We start from the raw sequence: 21,790 nt of genomic DNA, 5'->3' as shown, positions 1-21,790 counted from the left end.
AAGTCTGATGTAATTCTTATCTTTGCTCTTCAATATGTAAGGATATTTTTCCTCCTGGCTAACTTCTTTAGAGAATTTTTTGTCTTTGATTTTCTGCAATTTGAATGCAATATGCCTAGGTATACAATTTTTAATAATTATCCTGCTTCATGTTCGCTGAACATGAAGCATTACAACGAACAAAGCTAGTGGAGGTGATGGAATTCCAGATGAGCTACTTCAAATCCTAAAAGACAATGTTGCTAAAGTGCTGCACTCAATATGCCAGCAGATTTGGAAAACTCAGCAGTGGCTACAGGACTGGAAAAAGTCAGACTTCATTCCAATCCAAACAAGGGCAATGCCGAAGAATGTTCAAACTACTGCACAATTGCACTCATTTCACATGCTAGCAAGGTCATGCTCAAAATCCTCCAAGCTAGGCTTCAACAATACATGAACTGAAAATTTTCAGATGTTCAAACTGGATTTAGAAAAGGTAGAGGAAAACCAGAGATCTGATATCAACATCTGTTGGGTTACAGAAAAAGCAAGGGAATTCCACAAAAACATCTACTCTGCTTCACTGACTACACTAAAGCCTTTGACTGTATGATTCACAACAAACTGTGGAATACTCTTCAAGAGATGGGGATACCAAACCACCTTACCCGCCTCCTGAGAAACCTGTATTCAGATCAAGAAGCAACAGTTAGAAACAGATATGGAACAACACACTGGTTCAAAATTGGGAAAGGAGTATGTCAAAGCTGTATATTGTCACCTCTGATTAGATTAAGGTATTTGAGATTTGTTTTTTCTTTAAATATTGACCTTGTATTCTGTGTTCAAACTAAACTCAGTCCTTGGATGTTGCTATAGATTCCTAGGGATTTTATATGATCAGTTCAGTTCAGTCAGTCAGTCGATCAGTCGTGTCCGACCCTTTGCGACCCCATGAACTGCAGCACGCCAGGCCTCCCCATCCATCACCAACTCCCGGAGTTCACTCAAACTCACGTCCATCGAGTCGGTGATGCCATCCAGCCATCTCATCCTCTGATGTCGCCTTTTCCTCCTGCTCCCAATCCCTCCCAGCATCAGGTCCTCTGCAAACAGAAATAGTTTTATTTCTTCCTTTCCAACACCTATACCTGTTTCCTCCCTATTGTACTGGTGCGGGCTCAATATAATGTTGACTTGAGTGGTAAGACATACTTTCTTTTTCCAGGTCTTATGGAAAATGAATTAATTCAGTCTTTCACCATTAGTATAATGACAGCTATAAGTATACTAGAGATTACCTCTATCAAATTAAGAAAGTCTCTAGTTTTTAGTTTACAAAGAGTTTTTTTTAATGAAAAACGGAACTGAATTATATCAAATGATCTGCATGTATTGAGATTATATGACTTTCTTCATGTATGTTAACATGATAAAAATCATTCATTTTTAAACTGTAAGCACCAACTGTGTATTCTCATGATAAAACTCCTTTGATTAAGATATGCTCTTTTTACACGTTGTTGGATTTTGTTGAGGTTATTTCAATCTATATTCATGAGGGATATCAGTCCTGAGGTTCGTGAAAATGCCTTTGTTTTCTATCAGAGAAATACTGGGCTGATCAAATTACACTGGGAATTATGCTTGCTTGTTGGATTTTCTAGAAGATTATTTGCAGAATCAGTATATTTTTTTCTTGTACAACAACCATAGAATTCACCAGTGAGCACACCTGCATCTGGAATTTTCTGTTGAAAGTTTTTACCCTACAATGTCAGTTTCTTTATGTATTTCTTATTGAGTTTTTCAAAAGATAAAATTTATATTTCAAGGCAGGACAAGCAAATTTAAGGATAAAATGCTCTTTCTCTGTCCTTTGGCCCTCCTTCCCCCCACCCCACCCCTTCAATGTGCAATGTGCTTCTGCCTTGAACATCAACAAGATCTCAAAGATGGGAATGACTGCTTTACTGGAAACATTGATTTTTACTTTTGTTCTGATGCTACTAATGTGATGTCTTAAAAGATTAGCATTCTTTCTCAACTCTGCAAGGGTTCATGGTGACTTTCTGCTCACTTTATATGTGTTTATCTGGTCTATTTATCTTTGGTGAATGTTATGTAAAATGTCAGCATGTCATTTTTTTTTTTTTGAAAAGCACTTGTTAACATTTAATTAATTTCCCAGCATGTGGCTTTCAGCCACCAGGAAACAAGCCCCATCTACATGCTTAATCTTCTCAGCTCTTCTGCTGAAGAATTTGGCTTTCATGATGACAGGCTGCTCTGGGAGCTTTCCCTTCCCCAGAACTTTGTAGTAAATAGATCGCACCACATCAGTAATAAGAGCAGCAACAGTCTTGTTCTTGGCAGCATTTACTTGGGTCTGCTCACTGACTCGGAGAAGGCAATGGCACCCCACTCCAGTGTTCTTGCCTGGAGAATCCCAGGGATGGCGGAGCCTGGGGGGCTGCCATCTATGGGGTCACACAGAGTCGGACACGACTGAAATGACTTAGCAGCAGCAGCTCACTGACTAAGGTCCACAGTTTATCAAGGTCGATAGTTGGGCAGAAACTCTGGTTCCTCTTTTATTGGTAATGCCTCATACCAACTTTCCCAGAGTATCCTGGGTGATAGCTGTCGAAGTTGGTCCTGTGGTGATGCATGCTACCCGCATTACCTCGGCCTCTTAGGTGTTTTTTGTGTTTGCCCATGTGGCTGTGTCTGTGGCTCATGTGGCCCCTAAGTTTCTGGGTCTTCCTTAGTCTGGATGGCATGTTGTCGGCCTAGACGAGAGAGGTCAGCATGTCACTGTGATGTATGATCTTTTGTCTTGAAAACCTATATGATTGTGCCTTGAATGTCAACTACTAGAACAGTTCTCAGAGCTTTTGAGAGTCTGTCTCCTGGTTATAATCTTCAGTTTGGCTCAAATTCTCTTTTTAAAAACTTGATTGAATTTTCATGATACAAAGAATTGTTCCATTTCATCTAAATTGGCAGATTTATGCACATGGACTTAAATACTACAACCATGCCTAATTTTACAACTGGATTAACAACTAGTTCTGAAAGCTCTGAAATCTATTTAGTTCTTATGAGCCAATATGAGCCAGCTCCACTATTCACTTTCATTATTACCTTTGTTAATGACTGGAGGGTCTGAATTGATGAACATTCTTTCATTCCTAATGTTTGAAATTTGTAGATTTTCTTTTTGTCTTGGTCAGTTGACTAGATGTTTATCAATTTTGTTGATCTCTAAAGAATAAACATTTCATTGGTGTTTTCTATTTCTCTGTTTCCATTTCACTGATTTGTGCTTTTTATTTTTTTTTCTCTTCTGTTTACTTCAAGTTAAATTTGCTCTTTTTCTAGCTTATTAAAGAGGAAGCTTACATTTTTGATTTGTAACAAAATCAAATGTTTCTTTCCTAACATAAGCAGATAATCCCAAGAGTTTTTCTCCAGTCACTGCCATAGTTGCACTCCACCAATTTTTAAAAAATTTATGCATTTTTCGTTGTGCTGAGTCTTCATTAATGTGTGTGGGCTTTCTCTAGCTACACAATTGGGGGCTACCCTTCTTTGCAGTGTGCAGGCTTCTCACTGCGGTGGCTTCTCATTGTTGAGTATGTGCTCTAGGAGCATGGGCTCAGTAGTTGTGGTACATGTATTTACCCACAAAGGGATCAAACCTTTGTCCCCTGCATTGGCCACAGGATCACCAGGGAAGCTCCACCCATTTTAATATTTTTTTTTTTTTTTGGATTCAGTGTAAAACATATGCAATTTTCTCTGAGATTTCTCCCCTTTTTTCTATAGGTTATTTAGAAGTGTGGGATTTTTTTGGTTTTTTTTTTTTGGTTTGTTTGTTTTGTATTTTGTTTTAGCTTTTGGGAAGTTTTCAATTCTAAAAAAATCCAAATCCAAATTCTGGGGCTTAAGAACTCAACAGATATGATGAAGAATGCATGAGACAGCATTTGAAATACAGAAATGGAAGAGAGAATAAATGAGCTGGAAGAAAGGAATCTACCAATGCTTCAGGTGGAAGAGGAGAGAGAGCTAAGATTTCTAAAATAGTTAAGAAACACTACACGCAGTATCAGATTCATTAAGAAAGCCAAAATACAGATAATGGGTATACCAGAATAAGAGAAGGGAAAAGGTGGCAGAGCACTTATGTAAAGAAGTAATAGCTGGGAAATTCCTAAACCTGAACATACAAATCCATAAAGCTAAGAGATCACCTTATCTCAATGCAAAATGACCTTCTCCAAGACACATTATAAGGGAGATGTCAGGGTCCATGATAAAAAAAAGAAACTAGGGGGAAAAGTTCAGTATTGCCCAAAGGAATCCCCATTAGATTACCAGCAAAACTCTGTAGGCCAGAAAAGAGTGGAATGACATATTGAAAGCACTGAAAGATAAAAACTGCTTGTCCAGAATACTCTATCCAACAAAGTTATTCTTTAGATAGGAGAAATTCAGGCTCTCCCAGACAAACAAAGATTAGGGGGTTCCTCAGCACTAGACCTGCCTCACAAGAAATATTGACAGGAGTTCTTCCAAGAAAAAGATAAAAGTATACATAACTCTCAGTAATGTAGAAAACTGTAACTCTAGTTAAGAACAAAGTGTTAAACATTAAACGATCATATAAAGGTTAAAGGAAGGGGCTTCATAAATAACTATAGCTACTACAATGTGGCCACAAACTCATAGAATAAAGAGAGATAATTTCTACAGAGAAAATATAAAAAGGGAGGACAGCGAATTAAGAAAAATTGCTGTCAACAGGAAAAAGACTATTTAATCTGCGAGAAAGATGTCCTACGCAAACCCCATGATACTCAGAAAACAAAAATCTAGAACACAGATAGTAAACATAAAGAGGAAAACTCAGCAAGCAATCATCACGGAAAATCACTGAATTACAAAGTAAGACAGAAACACAAGAAAAAAGAAACAGTGGAGATATGGAACAACCAGAAAACAAAAGATAAATTTGCAGTGGTAAGTTCTTATATATCAACAATCATCTGAAATGTAAATGGATTGAACTCACCAATCAGAAGGCACAGAGTGGTGGGATGGATTAAAAAATAAGACTGAACTGTATGGTGTCTTCAGGACACTTGTTTCAGTTCTAAAGATACACACAGACTCAAAATGAAGGGACTGAAGATGATACTCCATGCAAATGATAATCAAAAGAAAGCAAGTGTAGTTATACTTATGCCCAACAAAATAAACTTTAGGGCAAAATGGTAACAAGGGACAAAGAAAGTCACTATGTAATGATAAAAGGGTTAAAACATCAACAATACATAACATCATAAATATTGGGTTGGCCAAAAGGTTCATTCATTTTTTTCCATAAGACAGTTCTAGAAGCACTTAGCTGTCTAACTTCATTTGAAACAATTTTGTTAGATTCTATTGTGACAGCTGTTGTTCAGTTCAGTTCAGTCACTCAGTTGTGTCTGACTTTTTGTGATCCCATGGATTGCAGCATGCCAGGCTTCCCTGTCCATGACAACTCCCAGAGCTTACTCAAACTCATGACCATTGAGCTGGTTACACCATCCAACCATCTCATCCTCTGTTGTCTCCTTCTCCTCCCACCTTCAATCTTTTCCAGCACCAGGGTCTTTTCAAATAAGAAAAATTGCTAGACTATTTAAAAACTTTTTAAAAACTTATCAAAATTGGAGAATTTTTGTGTAGCTATTTTATTTCATCTTTAATACTTCATAATGATATTTTTTATGTTGATTTCTGCTGTACAGCAACATGAGTCAGTCATAGGTATACATAGGTCCCTTCCCTCTTGAACTTCCCTTCTACTCTCACCCCATTCTATCCCTCTAGGTTGTTACAGAGCACTGAATCTGAGCTCCCTGAATCATACAGCAATTGTGTATTTTTAATACGGAAGATGGAATAAAAAAGCAAAATTTTCAGCATATTATGCTTTATTGTTTCAAGAAAGGCAAAACACAACTGAAATACAAAAAAAGATTTGTGCAGTGTATGGAGACGGTGCTGTGACTGATGGAACATGTCAAAAGTAGTTTGTGAAGTTCAGTGCTGGAGATTTCTAAACAGACTGGAGACCAGTTGAAATTGATAGTGACCAAATCAAGACATTAATTGAGAACAATCAAAATTATACCACAAGGGAGATAGTCGACATACTCAAAATAACCAAGTCAGGTGTTAAAGATCATTTGTACCAGCTTGGTTATGTTTATTGCTTTGATGTTTGGGTTCCACGTAAGTTAAGTGAAAAAGGCCTTGAAAGTATTTCTGCATGCGATTCTCTACTTAAACATAATGAAAACATTTCATTTTTAAAACAAATTATGATTGGTGATGAAAAGTGGATATTGTACAATAATGTGAAACAGAAGTGATTGTGGGGCAAGCAAAATGAACCACCACCAACCACACCTGGTCCTCATCCACAGAAGGTGATGATGTGTATATGGTGGGATTGGAAGGGAGTCCTCTATTATGAGCTCATTCAGGAAGACCAAATGACTAATTCCAAGTATTGCTCTCAGACCAACTGAAAGCAGCATTCAATGAAAAGTATCCAGAATTAGTCAGCAGAATATAATCTTCCATCAGGGTAATGCAAGCCTGCATGTTTCTTTGATGATCGGGCAAAAACTGTTAAGGTTTGGTTGGAAAGTTCTGATTCAACTGCCATATTCATCAGACATTGCATCTTTGGATTTCTGTTGATTTTGGTCTTTACAAAATTCTCCTAGTGGAAAAAATTTCAGTTTCCCGAAAGATTGTACAAGGCACCTGGAACAGTTCTTTGCTCACAAAGATAAAATGTTTTGAAGAGAGAATTATGAAGTTGCCAGAAAAATGGCAGAAGGTAGTGGAACAAAATGGTGAATACGTTGTTTAATAAACTCCTTGGTGAAAATGAAAAAACGTCTTTCATTTTTACTTAACAGCTTAAGGAGCTGTTTGGCCAACCCAATATTTAATAACTTGTTCTCACCACTCCTCTGAATTTAGGTACAAATTCTCTTTACTGAGTCACTGTGTTTCAGGACAATGCAGTTATTTGCATAAACTGAATAAAAATATGTGCCCCTTTACACTGGGATATAACTGGAAAAACTGATTGTGTTGTAAAAGTCATATCTGAAGGATCATATCTGAGAATAAATGTCATTTAATCGAATATGACAAGTCACCAGTCCCCATTAAGGACACATATATGATCAGTATTTGGAACCAATGCCTATGAGCCTTCCTAGGCAAACTTTCTGGTGTCCCCTGTTGTACACGGGGGCTTCCCTGGTGGCTCAGCTGGTAAAGAATCTGCCTGCAATGCAGGAGACCTGTATTCGATCCCTGGGTTGGGAAGATCCTGTGGAGAAGGGAAAGGCTACTCACTTCAGTATTCTGGCCTGGAGAATTCCATGGACTGTATAGTCCATGGGGTTGCAAAGAGTCAGGCATGACTCTTGTACATTGAGTCAAGATGTTGTACATTGTTTCAGCATTACAGGTAAGAAAGATCAATGACTAGCAGGAAAATGAAAGAGAAATTTGCACATATTTGTAGCTATAGAGGTGAAACCTGGTTCAAGTGAACTTCTAACTTTTAAAGTAGTAGTGAGAAAAAGAGCTCTGGAATGACAGGGACTATTAAAAGTGAAATTCTAGACTCCTTATATACTCTCTAGACAACTTCATTTAATAGCCTTAGTAGTTGTACAACACAATCTGACTCTAGATTTGCTGATTATACAACAAGGAACCTTATGTGTAGTAATCAACCCTTTTAACTGCACTGATGTAAATCAATAAAGACAAATAACACAAATCACAATGAGAACAGCCTCTAAATAGTCTACAGAGTTTATTCATGATCACAAGAGGGGAGCTAATTATTTAAAACTCAGAAACAAGGCTTGTTGAACTCTCCAGTATTATGGTAGCACATTTTTTTTCTTACCAGGCACACCTAAGTGTCATCTCTCAAGGGAATGTATCTTTCTTTGAATTATTTATTATTAATTAGGGACAGACTATGTAAAGTTAGATGTTGACTTCTAGAAAACTGATAAAAGAGGAAAAGATTTTTGTGTGGTAGAGATGCAAATGAGTTTTGATAGAGAAGAGAACTCTAAAAGTAAACTTTATTGTCACAGAGTATATTAACCAAAACAATACACTAGATTTGTATCCAACTTAGCAATGCAATTTTAGTATTTCTTTGTTGCACTGAGTATTTGCATGTTGGTTTCTCACTTTTCTTTTGAGTGGGGTTTGTCATCCTGCTTGTTCCCACATGAATATGCTAAATAAAACTTGTACTCTGCTTACTGTCTATATGCATGAGAATTACATCTCTGTAATTTTGAGATTTATACTTTCACAAAAGGATATAAAAATGTTCCACACAAAGGGGTTTTACTGGATAAACAGGAACTCAGCTTAAGCTTCCAGAGACAACTCCCAGAATTTTCGTATCTATTTTTATTTCATTACTGATCAGATTAACTACTTAATTTTCACACTTAATCTCAAGAAAAACAAATGTACTAACAAATAATCATCAACTCACCACCATATCAATCCATAATTATACCTATCCAGATGAAGAGAAACCCAGAGTACTTTTCACAAAGAAAACCAATTTTTCTTTGGAAAATTATCCAAACATTCAAATCTTTAAAATTATGTGCTAACACCACATTGACCACCAGTAAACATACAGCATGCAAGTAAAGAAAACACAAACAAACCTAAAAATAAAGCTGCTTAGATAACCATATTTGAACCTGAGGCTTCAGGATACTCCTCAGTAGCTAAAGCAATAGCAAAACAAAGCATTTCAAACATATCATCTAAATATGCTAAGAAAAAACTGTTAATCCTAAAAGAAGCCACCAAAATTTATTAAATAACATATCTAATCACACCACTTACCATGGAGACTTTTACCAGCCATATGTTACACAACAGATACAATAACAGCCTATTCATCTGGAACACACATTAGGCAAAACATCACCTATGACTAACTAAACCAATAAATGCATTTTAATAAAGCATCTCTAGTTTCTATGCGTCTATTTATTCATGTATGATGAGACATGTACAGAGCCTACATATAGACACTTGGGCTATCAGATTGATCCCACTACCTTCATATATGGAAATAGTACTTATAGGTTATGTGCTCATATGGTAATAAGTATTCTGAGGTGATACAGTCATTACAAATCAATCTTTAGCTATTCCTTGTATTGACACTAGTTAACAGAAAACATTTGAAGTGGATAAATTTACCCTCACATAGCTCTTTACTCCTCACTATTTTAACAGGAAAAAAGATTAAATGGATCCTCTAGATTAACATTAGAGATAAATAAAATTCCATTCCACCTAGTACATAATCAAAAGTATTTGGAAACTGTTTTCCTAATTACACACTTAACTGATAAGACAGCTATTACTACAGCTGCCCCCAACTATCTTGGCTCTGCTGCCGCAGGTGCTGGCAATATGAATGCTTGCTGCATGCCCTGCTCAGATATTTGTTGTCAAAATAAAAGACTCAAAATGAGTACATCTGATTGATAAAACCGAATTCATGTAGATTCCCTCTGGACATATGATAACCTAGAAAATGTAAGTTTGGTTTTAACTTTCTTGAGAAGGCAGGCTTGACTTTTATCACATGCAAATTTGACCTTTTGTTTTACCTATTTAAAATATTTAGGATAATTCTAAACTCTGGAACTTGTTATTTAAGCAATGCTATAGTCTCCTCATAACATATTTTCCTGATTATTCTCTCTGTTTCTCCCATCTCCTCCCTATCTCTCCTTCCCTTCTTTCTTACACATTCATACACACACACAGACACACAGAAATACATCTCCTCTTGCTCCAGTATACTATAATCTCTGAAACAAACCACCATCAATTCATCAATGCCCATCGGTCCTCTTAGTAATGATTTTATTTTAGTTCAAATGATACCTTTGCATGAAATGTTCTCCAACTCTCTCAAGTAGACTCATTCACACTTGCATCAAAATTACACTGTACACAGTGTACTTATCTCCAGGAGCAGCATATGACCATACAAGAGGGAGTAAATGCAGATTTTTTGACCTGGGGAATGTGTCTTACCCATGAATCTGCAAACCATTTGCCTGCATTCAGAGTTGACAGGAAATCCCAATAAAAAAAGCTACTCTGTTCATCGGAGGCATTTGGCATGACTTCCAAGATATTGGTTGTTCTTCTCAGGTCATAATCATGCATGAGGAAAGGCACCTCATCCAGGCTGCATGCAAAGGGGAAAAATAAGAGAAAGGGTCAGTAAATTGAATTCAGTCCTCTTGGCAGACAGCGTTCTCAGAAAGTCCACCAAGGTCACAAGTCTTACTCCTACCCAATCTCAGCAAGTTCAGTTCAGTTCAGTTCAGTTGCTCAGTCATGTTGGACTCTGAGACCCCATGAATCGCAGCATGCCAGGCCTCCTTGTCCATCACCGACTCCTGGAGTTTACTCAAACTCATGTCCATTGAGTCGGTGATGCCATCCAGCCATCTCATCTTCTGTCATCCCCTTCTCCTCCTGCCCCCAATCCCTCCCAGCATCAGGTCTCTTTCAATGAGTCAACTCTTCGCATGAGGTGGCCAAAGTATTGGAGTTTCAGATTTAGCATTAGTCCTTCCAATGAACACCCAGGACTGATCTCCTTTAGAATGGACTGATTGGGTCTCCTTGCAGTCCAAGATACCAGCAATTCATAGTTGATGTCAATATTTTAATGCCCTAGGGATCAGCATTTTCTGGTGTGTAATAATAATGTTTATGATGAAAGAATAACTTCTCTATCCATGAAGTTTTTAGAATGGAGAGAAAGATAGGTAGAGTAGTGACTTGAGAGTAAAGTGAATGGGGTGAGGATGGGGCAATGCTCTGTGGTCTTCAGAGTCATGGAAAATAGGCACCCAGACAATCTCCCTGTGTTTCTCTGACCCATTTTCCAGCCAGGCACCTGCCATGAGTGAGTACTTCTTATCCTAGACACTTCACATCAGGTTGTATCATTAGAAAAGATCCTAATTTTGTTTTCTGAAGTTTTCCTTGAAGAATCTCTGCTTTTATGAGACTCTCTCTTCTTTTCTCATTAAAATACCTAGGAAGAGAACTTTGTAATGGCTATCAGAGAGTAATAGGGTTGAAACTTAGCATCCTTCCCATAAACAATTTAAAACTGGACAAAATAAGGAAATAACTTTTTCAGTCAATGGACAACAATAAGCACAGCATGATGGTTTTGGAGAAAAGGTAAACAAATAAACAGCCTCTACCATTCTACAGGCTTTCTTCTTGCAAGTGAATACTGGACTGTGGTACTAAGAAAAACCTAAAAGTGACCCAGAAATTGTGCTGAAATGAGAAAAAAACTAGATGAAGGAGAGGTCAAGACAGCTAGACTTTGTGGATGAGTTCTACAGGAGATTGAGCTATGCTGAAAAGAAGACTGTTAGGGAAATATGTAAAGATTTTCCTTCAATATATGAATAAATATCAAAGGATACCCTTGTGGAGTAAAATTCTTTGAAGCCTGCTAAAAGCAACTTTGAAAAAAATAACCAGAAAATTCCAAGGCAGTTTGGACAGCTTCTACTGGGTGTGTGAATGATTCAAGTTCCATCCAGTGAGAGTGCACAGATCTGAGTAATAACTCAGGCATTCTCTAGAGACTACAGAGGGCTATACTTCTGAAATGGGGACAATTTAAAACTAGAATGACTTTAGAACTTCCACTAAAGGACTTAAAAGCATGTCAATGTATGGCAAAACCACTACAATATTGTAAAGTAATTAGCCTCTGATTAAAATAAATAAATTTATATTAAAAAAAGCAAGCCTCCAAAGAATCTTCAATCAACTGCATGCTACAAAAAGTCTAAAATTCTTTCAAGGAGAAGAAAATTTACTACCCAGCATGGTAAAATCACAAAGTCCAGCATGTAAACAAAATTTATATGACAGGTTAAAAAGGAGAAAAATGTACCTATAACCCAGGAGAAATTACCCAATAATGGCAAACTTCGAAAGGAAAGAGATGGTAAAATTAATAAATAAGGATGTTAAATGATACAAAACATAAATATAAGTGATGTATAAAACAGATGTAAAGGAAAATATGAACATAATGAAGACATAATTGTAAGAAATAAAAAATAAAGGGAAATTCCAGAGCTGAAATGAAAAAGCTTCATGGAAATGAAAATTCAATAACTGAATTTTGCTATTGAATAATAAAGGAAATGAAAATTTCATTGGATGAAATTATTATCAGATTAGGTATTATAGATGATGTAAAGATCACTGAATTTTCAGATGTAGGAATAGAATTTATCCAAAATATATATGTGTGATTGGAATCCTAAGAGGAGAGGAAAAACAGAAAAAAAAAGTCTGAGGAAATGAAAGTTTTAAAAAAATCTCCAAAACTTTATAAAAATTATGCACCAATATGTCCAAGAATATTAATGCATACAAAGAAAGATAAATATAAGAGTACACATACACATACCCACATTAAGAATTATTATAATACAATCTATCAGGTTTTCAATTCTTCCAAAATCACAAGACACAAGTACAGCCCATTCAAAGGCAAAAAACAAATCAACAGAAACTATCCTTGAAAAAGAGCTGATATAAGATATACTAAATACATTAAATACTAAAGATACTCAAAGAACTAAAGGAAGTTGTAGATAAAGTTAAAAAAGCTATATATGAATAAAATGGACATATTAATAAAGAGATTATAAAAACCTAAAAAGAAAGCAGAAAGAAATTTTGGAGCTAAAATGAAGAAGTGAATAAAAAAATTGACTAGAGGGATTCAAAGGCAAATTAAACCAGGCAGAAGAAAGAATCAATGACCTTGAAAATAGGACAATACAGGTTATTGAGTCTGAGGAAGAGAATAAAAAAAGATTGCAGAAAAGTGAAGAGTCTAATAAGGTAACCCAGACACCAAAGCTAGACAACCACTACAAAAAAGGAAATTACAGATCAACATCCCTTAGGAACAGTGATGCAAAACTCAACAAAATGCAAGCAAATAGAATTTAGTAGTATAATAATAGGAATATAGGCCATGACCAAGTGGAATTTATTCTGACATGCAAGGATAGCTCAACATATCAAAATCCATCAACATCATATACCACATTGATAGAATAAAGGGGAAAAAATGAACATCCCAATTGATGCAGAAAAAGCATATGACAAAATTCTACACCCTTTAATGATAAAAACACTAAAGAGACTAGAAATAGAAGGAAACTACTCCTGGGATGTCACTGGTGGCTTAGACTCTGTGTTCCCAATGCAGGGGGCTGGATTTTGACTTCGGGTTCAGGAGCTAGATCCTGCACGCTGTGATTGGGAGTTCATATGCTGCAACAAAGTATCTGGGACGTGGTAACTGGGGGTACTGCATGCCACAATGAAGATCAAAGATATTGCATGCCACAATTAAGACCTGGTTCAGTTCAGTTCAGTTCAGTTCAGTCACTCAGTCGTGTTGGACTCTGTGACCCCATGAACCGGAGCATGGCAGGCCTCCCTGTCCATCACCAACTCCTGGAGTTCACTCAAACTCATGTCCATCGAGTCGGTGATGCCATCCAGCTATCTCATCCTCTGTGGTCCCCTTCTCCTCCTGCCCTCAATCTTTCCCAGCATCAGGGTCTTTTCAAATGAGTCAGCTCTTCTCATCAGAAGGAAACTACCCCAATATAAAGACATATATTAAAAATCCAGAGTGAACACTGTATTCAGGGGTAAAAGACTGAAAACTTTTCCTCTAAGATTAGGAATAGGCAAGGATGTCTGCTTTGAGGACCCCTGTTCATAATAGTTCTGGAAATTCTAGCCATAGCATTTAGGCAACATAGGGAAATAAAATGCATACAGACTGAAAAGGAATAAATAAAATTACTTCTGTTTTTAGATGGTATGACCTTATGTACAGAAGGTTCTAAGATTACACATACACAGAAGAAAACCAATGAATAAATTCAGTGAAGCAGCAGGATACAAAGTCAACACACAAAAGTCAGTTGCATTTCTACATTTGAACAATCAGAAAAGGAAATTTGAACAATCAGAACAAGGATTTGAACAATCAGAAAAGGAAATTAGAAAAGAACTGCATTAGCATCCATTTAGTAAAAGAATAAAGTACATAAGAATTAAACAAGGAGGTGAAAGATGTATATAGTGAAGTCTAGAAAACATTATTGAAATGAAGGTTAGAAGACACGTATAAATCGAGATAAGCCCATGTTTATAGACTGGAAGACTTCACATTGTTATGATGTCAATACTATCCAAAGCAATCTTACAGATTCAGTGCAATCTATTGACAAAGTCTCAATAACATTTCTTTTAAGAAATAGAAAAATTCAACCTAAAATTCGTAAGGAATCACAAGGAATCCCAAACAGCCAGAAGAATCTTAAAAAAGAAGAACAAAAGTAGAGGACTCACACTTCCTGATTTTAAAACTTACTATGAAGCAACAGTAATCAAAATAGTGTGGTACTGGCATAAAGACAAACTAACAAAGAAGCTGGAAACAAAGCCTCACATATATGGTCAAATGATTTTTGACAAGAGTGCTAAGGCCATTCAACAGGGAAAAGACATCTTTTCCAAAATTGTTCTGGGAAAACTGGATATTCACATGAAAAGAATGAAACTGGGCCTTTACTTAATACCATATACAAAAACTTAGATGAAAATATAGGGGAAAATCATGACATTGGATTTGGCAATGATTTTTTTTTCTATGATGACAAAGGTAGAGGCAAAAACAAACAAAAAATCAGACAAACTGGCTTCATGAAAATCAAGAATTTATATATCAAAATATACTCCTGACAACCTAAAAAGGCAACCCATAAACTACAAGAAAATATTTGCAAATAATATTTGTGATAAGGGATTAATGTCCAGAATATAAAGAGAACTCCTAAATCTCAGCAACAAAAAAACAAACAACCTGATTCAAAAATGGGCAGAGGACTTGACTACAAATCTGTCTAAAGAAGACTATACTGGCTAATAATTTTATGAAAAGAAGCTCAACATTACAAATCACTGGGGAAATGCAAATCAAAATTATAATGAGATGCCACCTCACAAAGACTAAGATGGCTCCTATCAAAAAAACAGAAAGCAAAAAGGTTTGTTTGTTATTGGTGAGAATGTGGAGAAACCGGGACACTTGTACACTGTTGGTGGGAACTCAAGGTGGTACAGCCACTTTGGAAAAGGGTAATGGCAATTCCTCAAAAAATTAACAATAGAATTACCATATGACCCAGCCATCTCACTTCTAGGTATACACTCAAAAGACTGAAAGCAGTATCTCAATGAGGTATGTATGTACCCATGTTTATGACTACATTATTCACTATCGCTAAAATTGGAAGCAACAAGTGTCCATCAACTGATGAATGGAGAAGCCAAATGTAGTATATACATACAGAGGAATATCATTCATCCTTTTTAGGATGAAAATCCTGCAATATGCTACAACGTGAATGAACTTTCAGAAGTTAAGCTAAGTGATATAAGCCAGTAACATACAAAAAGTACTGTATGATTCCACTTGCATGAAGTAGTCAAAATCATAAAGGAAGAAAGCAGAATGGGATTGCCAGGGTCTGGGGCTGAGGAGGAGGAGGCATTGGGAAGTATCATTTAATAGGTACAGGCTTTCAGTTTTACTAGATAAAAAGAGTTTTGGAGATAAACAGTTGAAGTTTAGGCAATATTATAAATAATATATATTTTATTTATTTTTATTTAAGTTAAAAAATTTTTAAAAATTAATTTATTTTAATTGGAGGCTAATTACTTTACAATGTTGTAGTGGTTTTTGCCATACATTGACATGAATCAGCCATAGGTGTACATGTGTTCCCCATCCTGAACCCCCTTCCAACCTCCCTTTCCATCCCACCCCTCAGGGTCATCCTAGTGCACCAGCCCTGAGCACCCTGTCCCATGCATCAAACCTGGACTGGCAATCTGTTTCACATATGATAATATACATGTTTTAATGTTATTCTCTCAAATCATCCCACCCTAGCCTTCTCCCACAGAGTCCAAAAGACTGTTCTTTACATCTGTGTCTCTTTTGCTGTCTTGCATATAAGGTCATTGTTACCATCTTTCTAAATTCCAAACGAAGCAACTGACAAAGAATTAATCTCAAAAATATATAAGCAGCTCCAGAAGCTCAATTCCAGATAAATAATATATGTTACAACTAAACCATACATTTAAAAATGGTTAAGATGATAATGGGAGACTTTAATACCCCACTCAAACCTATGGATACATCAACTAAACAGAAAATTAACAAGGAAACACAAACTTTAAATGATACAATAGACCAGTTAGACTTAATTGATATCTATAGGACATTTCACCCCAAAACAATTTCACCTTTTTCTCAAGCGCACATGGAACGTTCTCCAGTATAGATTACATCCTGGGCCATAAATCTAGCCTTGGTAAATTAAGACAAAATGAAATCATTCCAAGCATCTTTTCTGACCACAGTGCAGTAAGATTAGATCTCAATTACAGAAGAAAAACTATTAACAATTCCAACATATGGAGGCTGAACAACACGCTGCTGAATAACCAACAAATCACAGAAGAAATCAAAAAAGAAATCAAAATATGCATAGAAACAAATGAAAATGAAAACACAACCCCAAACCTGTGGGACACTGTAAAAGCAGTGCTAAGGGGAAGGTTCATAGCCATACAGGCATATCTCAAGAAACAATAAAAAAGTTAAATAAATAACCAAACTCTACACCTAAAGCAACTAGAAAAGGAAGAAATGAAGAACCCCAGGGTTAGTAGAAGGAATGAAATCTTAAAAACTAGGGCAGAAATAAATGCAAAAGAAACAAAAGAGACCATAGCAAAAATCAACAAAGCCAAAAGCTGGTTCTTAAAGAACCAGAGGATAAATAAAATTGACCAACCATTAGCCAGACTCATCAAGAAACAAAGGGAGAAAAATCAAATCAATAAAATTAGAAATGAAAATGGAGAGATCACAACAGACAACACAGAAATACAAAGGATCATAAGAGACTACTATCAACAATTATATGGCAATAAAATGGACAACTTGGAAGAAATGGACAAATTCTTACAAAAGTACAACTTTCCAAAACTGAACCAGTAAAAAATAGAAAATCTTAACAGACCCATCACAAGCACGGAAGTTGAAACTGTAATCAGAAATCTTCCAGCAAACAAAAGCCCAGGTCCTGACGGCTTCACAGCTGAATTTTACCAAAAATTTAGAGAAGAGCTAACACCTATCTTACTCAAACTCTTCCAGAAAATTGCAGAGGAAGGTAAACTTCCAAACTCATTCTATGAGGCCACCATCACCCTAATACCAAAACCTGACAAAGATGCCAAAAAAAAAAAAAAAAAAAGGAAAAAAAAAAAAAAAGAAAACTACAGGCCAATATCACTGATGAACATAGATGCAAAAATCCTTAACAAAATTCTAGCAATCAGAATCCAACAATACATTAAAAAGATCATACACCATGACCAAGTGGGCTTTATCCCAGGGATGCAAGGATTCTTCAATATCCGCAAATCAATCAATGTAATACACCACATCAACAAATTGAAAAATAAAAGCCATATGATTATCTCAATAGATGCAGAGAAAGCCTTTGACAAAACTCAACATCCATTTATGATAAAAACCCTCCAGAAAGCAGGAATAGAAGGAACATACCTCAACATAATAAAAGCTATATATGACAAACCCCACAGCAAACATTATCCTCAATGGTGAACAATTGAAAGCATTTCCCCTAAAGTCAGGAACAAGACAAGGGTGCTCACTTTCACCACTACTATTCAACATAGTTTTGGCCACAGCAATCAGAGCAGAAAAAGAAATAAAAGGAATCCAAATTGGAAAAGAAGAAGTAAAACTCTCACTGTTTGCAGATGACATGATCCTCTAAATAGAAAACCCTAAAGATTCCACCAGAAAATTACTAGAGCTAATCAATGAATATAGTAAAGTTGCAGGATATAAAATCAACACACAGAAATCCCTTGCATTCCTATACACTAATAATGAGAAAATAGAAAGAGAAATTAAGGAAACAATTCCATTCACCATTGCAACGAAAAGAATAAAATACTTAGGAATATATCTACCTAAAGAAACTAAAGACCTATATATAGTAAACTATAAAACACTGGTGAAAGAAATCAAAGAGGACACTAATAGATGGAGAAATATACCATGTTCATGGATCGGAAGAATCAATTTAGTGAAAATGAGCATGCTACCCAAAGCAATCTATAGATTAAATGCAATCTCTATCAAGCTACCAATCGTATTTTTCACAGAGTTAGAACAAATAATTTCACAATTTGTATGGAAATACAAAAAACCTCGAATAGCCAAAGCAATCTTGAGAAAGAAGAATGGAACTGGAGGAATCAACCTGCCTGACTTCAGGCTCTACTACAAAGCCACAGTCATCAAGACAGTATGGTACTGGCACAAAGACAGAAATATAGATCAATAGAACAAGATAGAAAGCCCAGAGATAAATCTACACACCTATGGACACCTTATCTTTGACAAAGGAGGCAAGAATATACAATGGAGAAAAGACAATCTCTTTAGCAAGTGATGCTGGAAAGCTGGTCAACCACTTGTAAAAGAATGAAACTAGAGCACTTTCTAATACCATACACAAAAATAAACTCAAAATGGATTAAAGATCTAAACGTAAGACCAGAAACTATAAAACTCCTAGAGGAGAACATAGGCAAAACACTCTCCGACATACATCACAGCAGGATCCTCTATGACCCACCTCCCAGAATATTCGAAATAAAAGCAAAAATAAACAAATGGGACATAATTAAAATTAAAAGCTTCTGCACAACAAAAGAAACTATAAGCAAGATGAAAAGACAGCCTTCAGAATGGGAGAAAATAATAGCAAATGAAGCAACTGACAAAGAATCTCAAAAATATACAAGCAACTCCTGCAGCTCAATTCCAGAAAAATAAATGACCCAATCAAAAAGTGGGCCTGTGTACGAGACAGCAAAAGAGACACTGATGTATAGAACAGTCTTATGGACTCTGTGGGAGAGGGAGAGGGTGGGAAGATTTGGGAGAATAGCATTGAAACATGTAAAATATCATGTATGAAATGAGTTGCCAGTCCAGGTTCGATGCACGATACTGGATGCTTGGGGCTGGTGCACTGGGATGACCCAGAGGGATGGAATGGGGAGGGAGGAGGGAGGAGGGTTCAAGATGGGGAACACATGTATACCTGTGGCGGATTCATTTTGATATTTGGCAAAACTAATACAGTTATGTAAAGTTTAAAAATAAAATAAAATTAAAAAAAAAAAAAAGTGGGCCAAAGAACTAAACAGACATTTCTCCAAAGAAGACATACAGATGGCTAACAAACACATGAAAAGATGCTCAACATCACTCATTATCAGAGAAATGCAAATCAAAACCACTATGAGGTACCATTTCACGCCAGTCAGAATGGCTGCTATCCAAAAGTCTACAAGCAATAAATGCTGGAGAGGGTGTGGAGAAAAGGGAACCCTCTTACACTGTTGGTGGGAATGCAAACTAGTACAGCCACTATGGAGAACAGTGTGGAGATTCCTTAAAAAACTGGAAATAGAACTGCCATATGACCCAGCAATCCCACTGCTGTTCATACACACTGAGGAAACCAGAATCGAAAGAGATACGTGTACCCCAATGTTCATCACAGCACTGTTTACAATAGCTAGGACATGGAAGCAACCTAGATGTCCATCAGCAGACGAATGGATAAGAAAGCTGTGGTACATATACACAATGGAGTATTGCTGCTGCTGCTAAGTCGCTTCAGTCGTGTTCGACTCTGTGCGACCCCATAGACGGCAGCCCACCAGGCTTCCCCGTCCCTGGGATTCTCTAGGCAAGAACACTGGAGTGTGTTGCCATTTCCTTCTCCAATGCATGAAAGTGAAAAGTGAAAGTGAAGTCGCTCAGTCGTGTCCAACTCTAGCGACCCCATGGACTGCAGCCTACCAGGCTCCTCCGTCCATGGGATTTTCTAGGCAAAAGTACTGGAATGGGGTGCCATTGCCTTCTCCACAATGGAGTATTACTCAGCCATTAAAAAGAATACATTTGAATCAGTTCTAATGAGGTGAATGAAACTGGAGCCTATTATACAGAGTGAAGTAAGCCAGAAAGAAAAACACCAATACAGTATACTAACACATATATATGGAATTTAGAAAAATGGTAACGATAACCTTGTATGCGAGACAGCAAAAGAGACACAGATGTATAGAACAGTCTTTTGGATTCTATGGGAGAGGGTGAGGGTGGGGTGATTTGGGAGAAAGGCATTGAAACCTGTATAATATCATATGTGAAGCGAATCGCCAGTCCAGATTTGATGCATGATACAGGTTGCTCGGGGCTGGTGCACTGTGATGACCCAGAGGGATGGTATGGAGAGGGAGGTGGGAGGGGGGTTCAGGATGGGGAACACGTGTACACCCATGGTGGATTCATGTTGGATGGCAAAACCAATACAATATTGTAAAGTAAAAAAAAAAATTGAAATAAAAAATGCCACCAGAATATATTCACTTGGGAAACCAACACAGATGACATTTGTTTTCTAGGTGAATAAGTACGTCTCAAAGTGGAAAGATGAAGAATTGAATGTACATTTAAAACATTCCTGTTATTAGTACTGTGCTTAAGAAATTGTTGGGCATTTAGTATTTCAGGTAAATTTATATCTTGGCCTAGGTTACCTTTGTAACTCCAGTTTAAAATGTGAAATAGATCACCTGACCTAGAATATGATTATAAATTAAAATCTCACTATATTTATAAAATGATTTGAAAGATATAAAAACATTTAAGTCTATCTAGTAATTCATTTAAATTGTTAGACTTATATGAATTACTTAAGTATTTTGAAAAAACTGAAATCAGACTACTGGAGTACCTAAAAAAGAAAATATTTAAAATTCATAACCCCAGTTTAAAACATGTAAAGTATTTAATTAACTAAAAAGGTCATTAACTATTTTTCAAAATATCTAAAAAACGATATTTAAAATGTTAGACTTATAGAGAAAACATAGGCAGAACACTTTTTCACATAAATCCAGCAAGATATGAGTTAAAGGAGGAGGTTCTCTACTACTCTCACCCCCATAATGGAAGTTCATGTGTCCCAATTCCATTTATTAGAAAGACTGTCTTTACTTCATTTATCTTGAACCTTTGTAAAAAATAAACATATGGGTTTATGTACTGGAATCTATTTCTGGACTCCCTATCCTGCTCAATTAATTTGCGTGTCTGATTCTCCTCCATTACTACACTGTTCAGATTAATGTAGCTAGACAGTATGTCTTGAAATCACATAGTGTGAGTCCTCTAACTTTATTCTTTGTCAGTTTTGGGGTAGGTATCCTAGTTCCTCTGTCTTTGCATATAAATTTTAGAATCGGATTGTCTGTTGTTTTTTTAAACTGATGGCATTCTTTTCTGTTTAAAAATTTCTATTTTGAGATATATGTAGATTTACTTGGGTTTGTAAGAAATAATACTGTGAGATTTCCCCAACAGTAG

The 21,790-nt window shown here is 36.3% G+C and overlaps 1 protein-coding gene and 1 pseudogene across 1 annotated transcript in view; both read right to left on the bottom strand.

Moving 5' to 3' along the window:
* The window catches only part of GDPD4 (glycerophosphodiester phosphodiesterase domain containing 4), a 105,387-nt gene that overhangs the window by 53,811 nt on the left and 29,786 nt on the right, over window positions 1-21,790 (bottom strand). The window contains exon 10 of the mRNA XM_044929331.2: window positions 10,174-10,330. Within this exon, the coding sequence (XP_044785266.1) occupies window positions 10,174-10,330 (157 nt within the window). The remainder of the gene's footprint in view (window positions 1-10,173; window positions 10,331-21,790) is intronic.
* Window positions 2,074-2,765, bottom strand: LOC123329741 (annotated as a pseudogene).

The sequence above is a fragment of the Bubalus bubalis genome, chromosome 16, assembly GCF_019923935.1.
Source record: "Bubalus bubalis isolate 160015118507 breed Murrah chromosome 16, NDDB_SH_1, whole genome shotgun sequence".
In the NCBI taxonomy this organism is placed as follows: domain Eukaryota; kingdom Metazoa; phylum Chordata; class Mammalia; order Artiodactyla; family Bovidae; genus Bubalus; species Bubalus bubalis.
The sequence above is the reverse complement of the archived record's forward strand: the minus strand, read 5'-3'. Positions and strand labels throughout refer to the sequence as shown.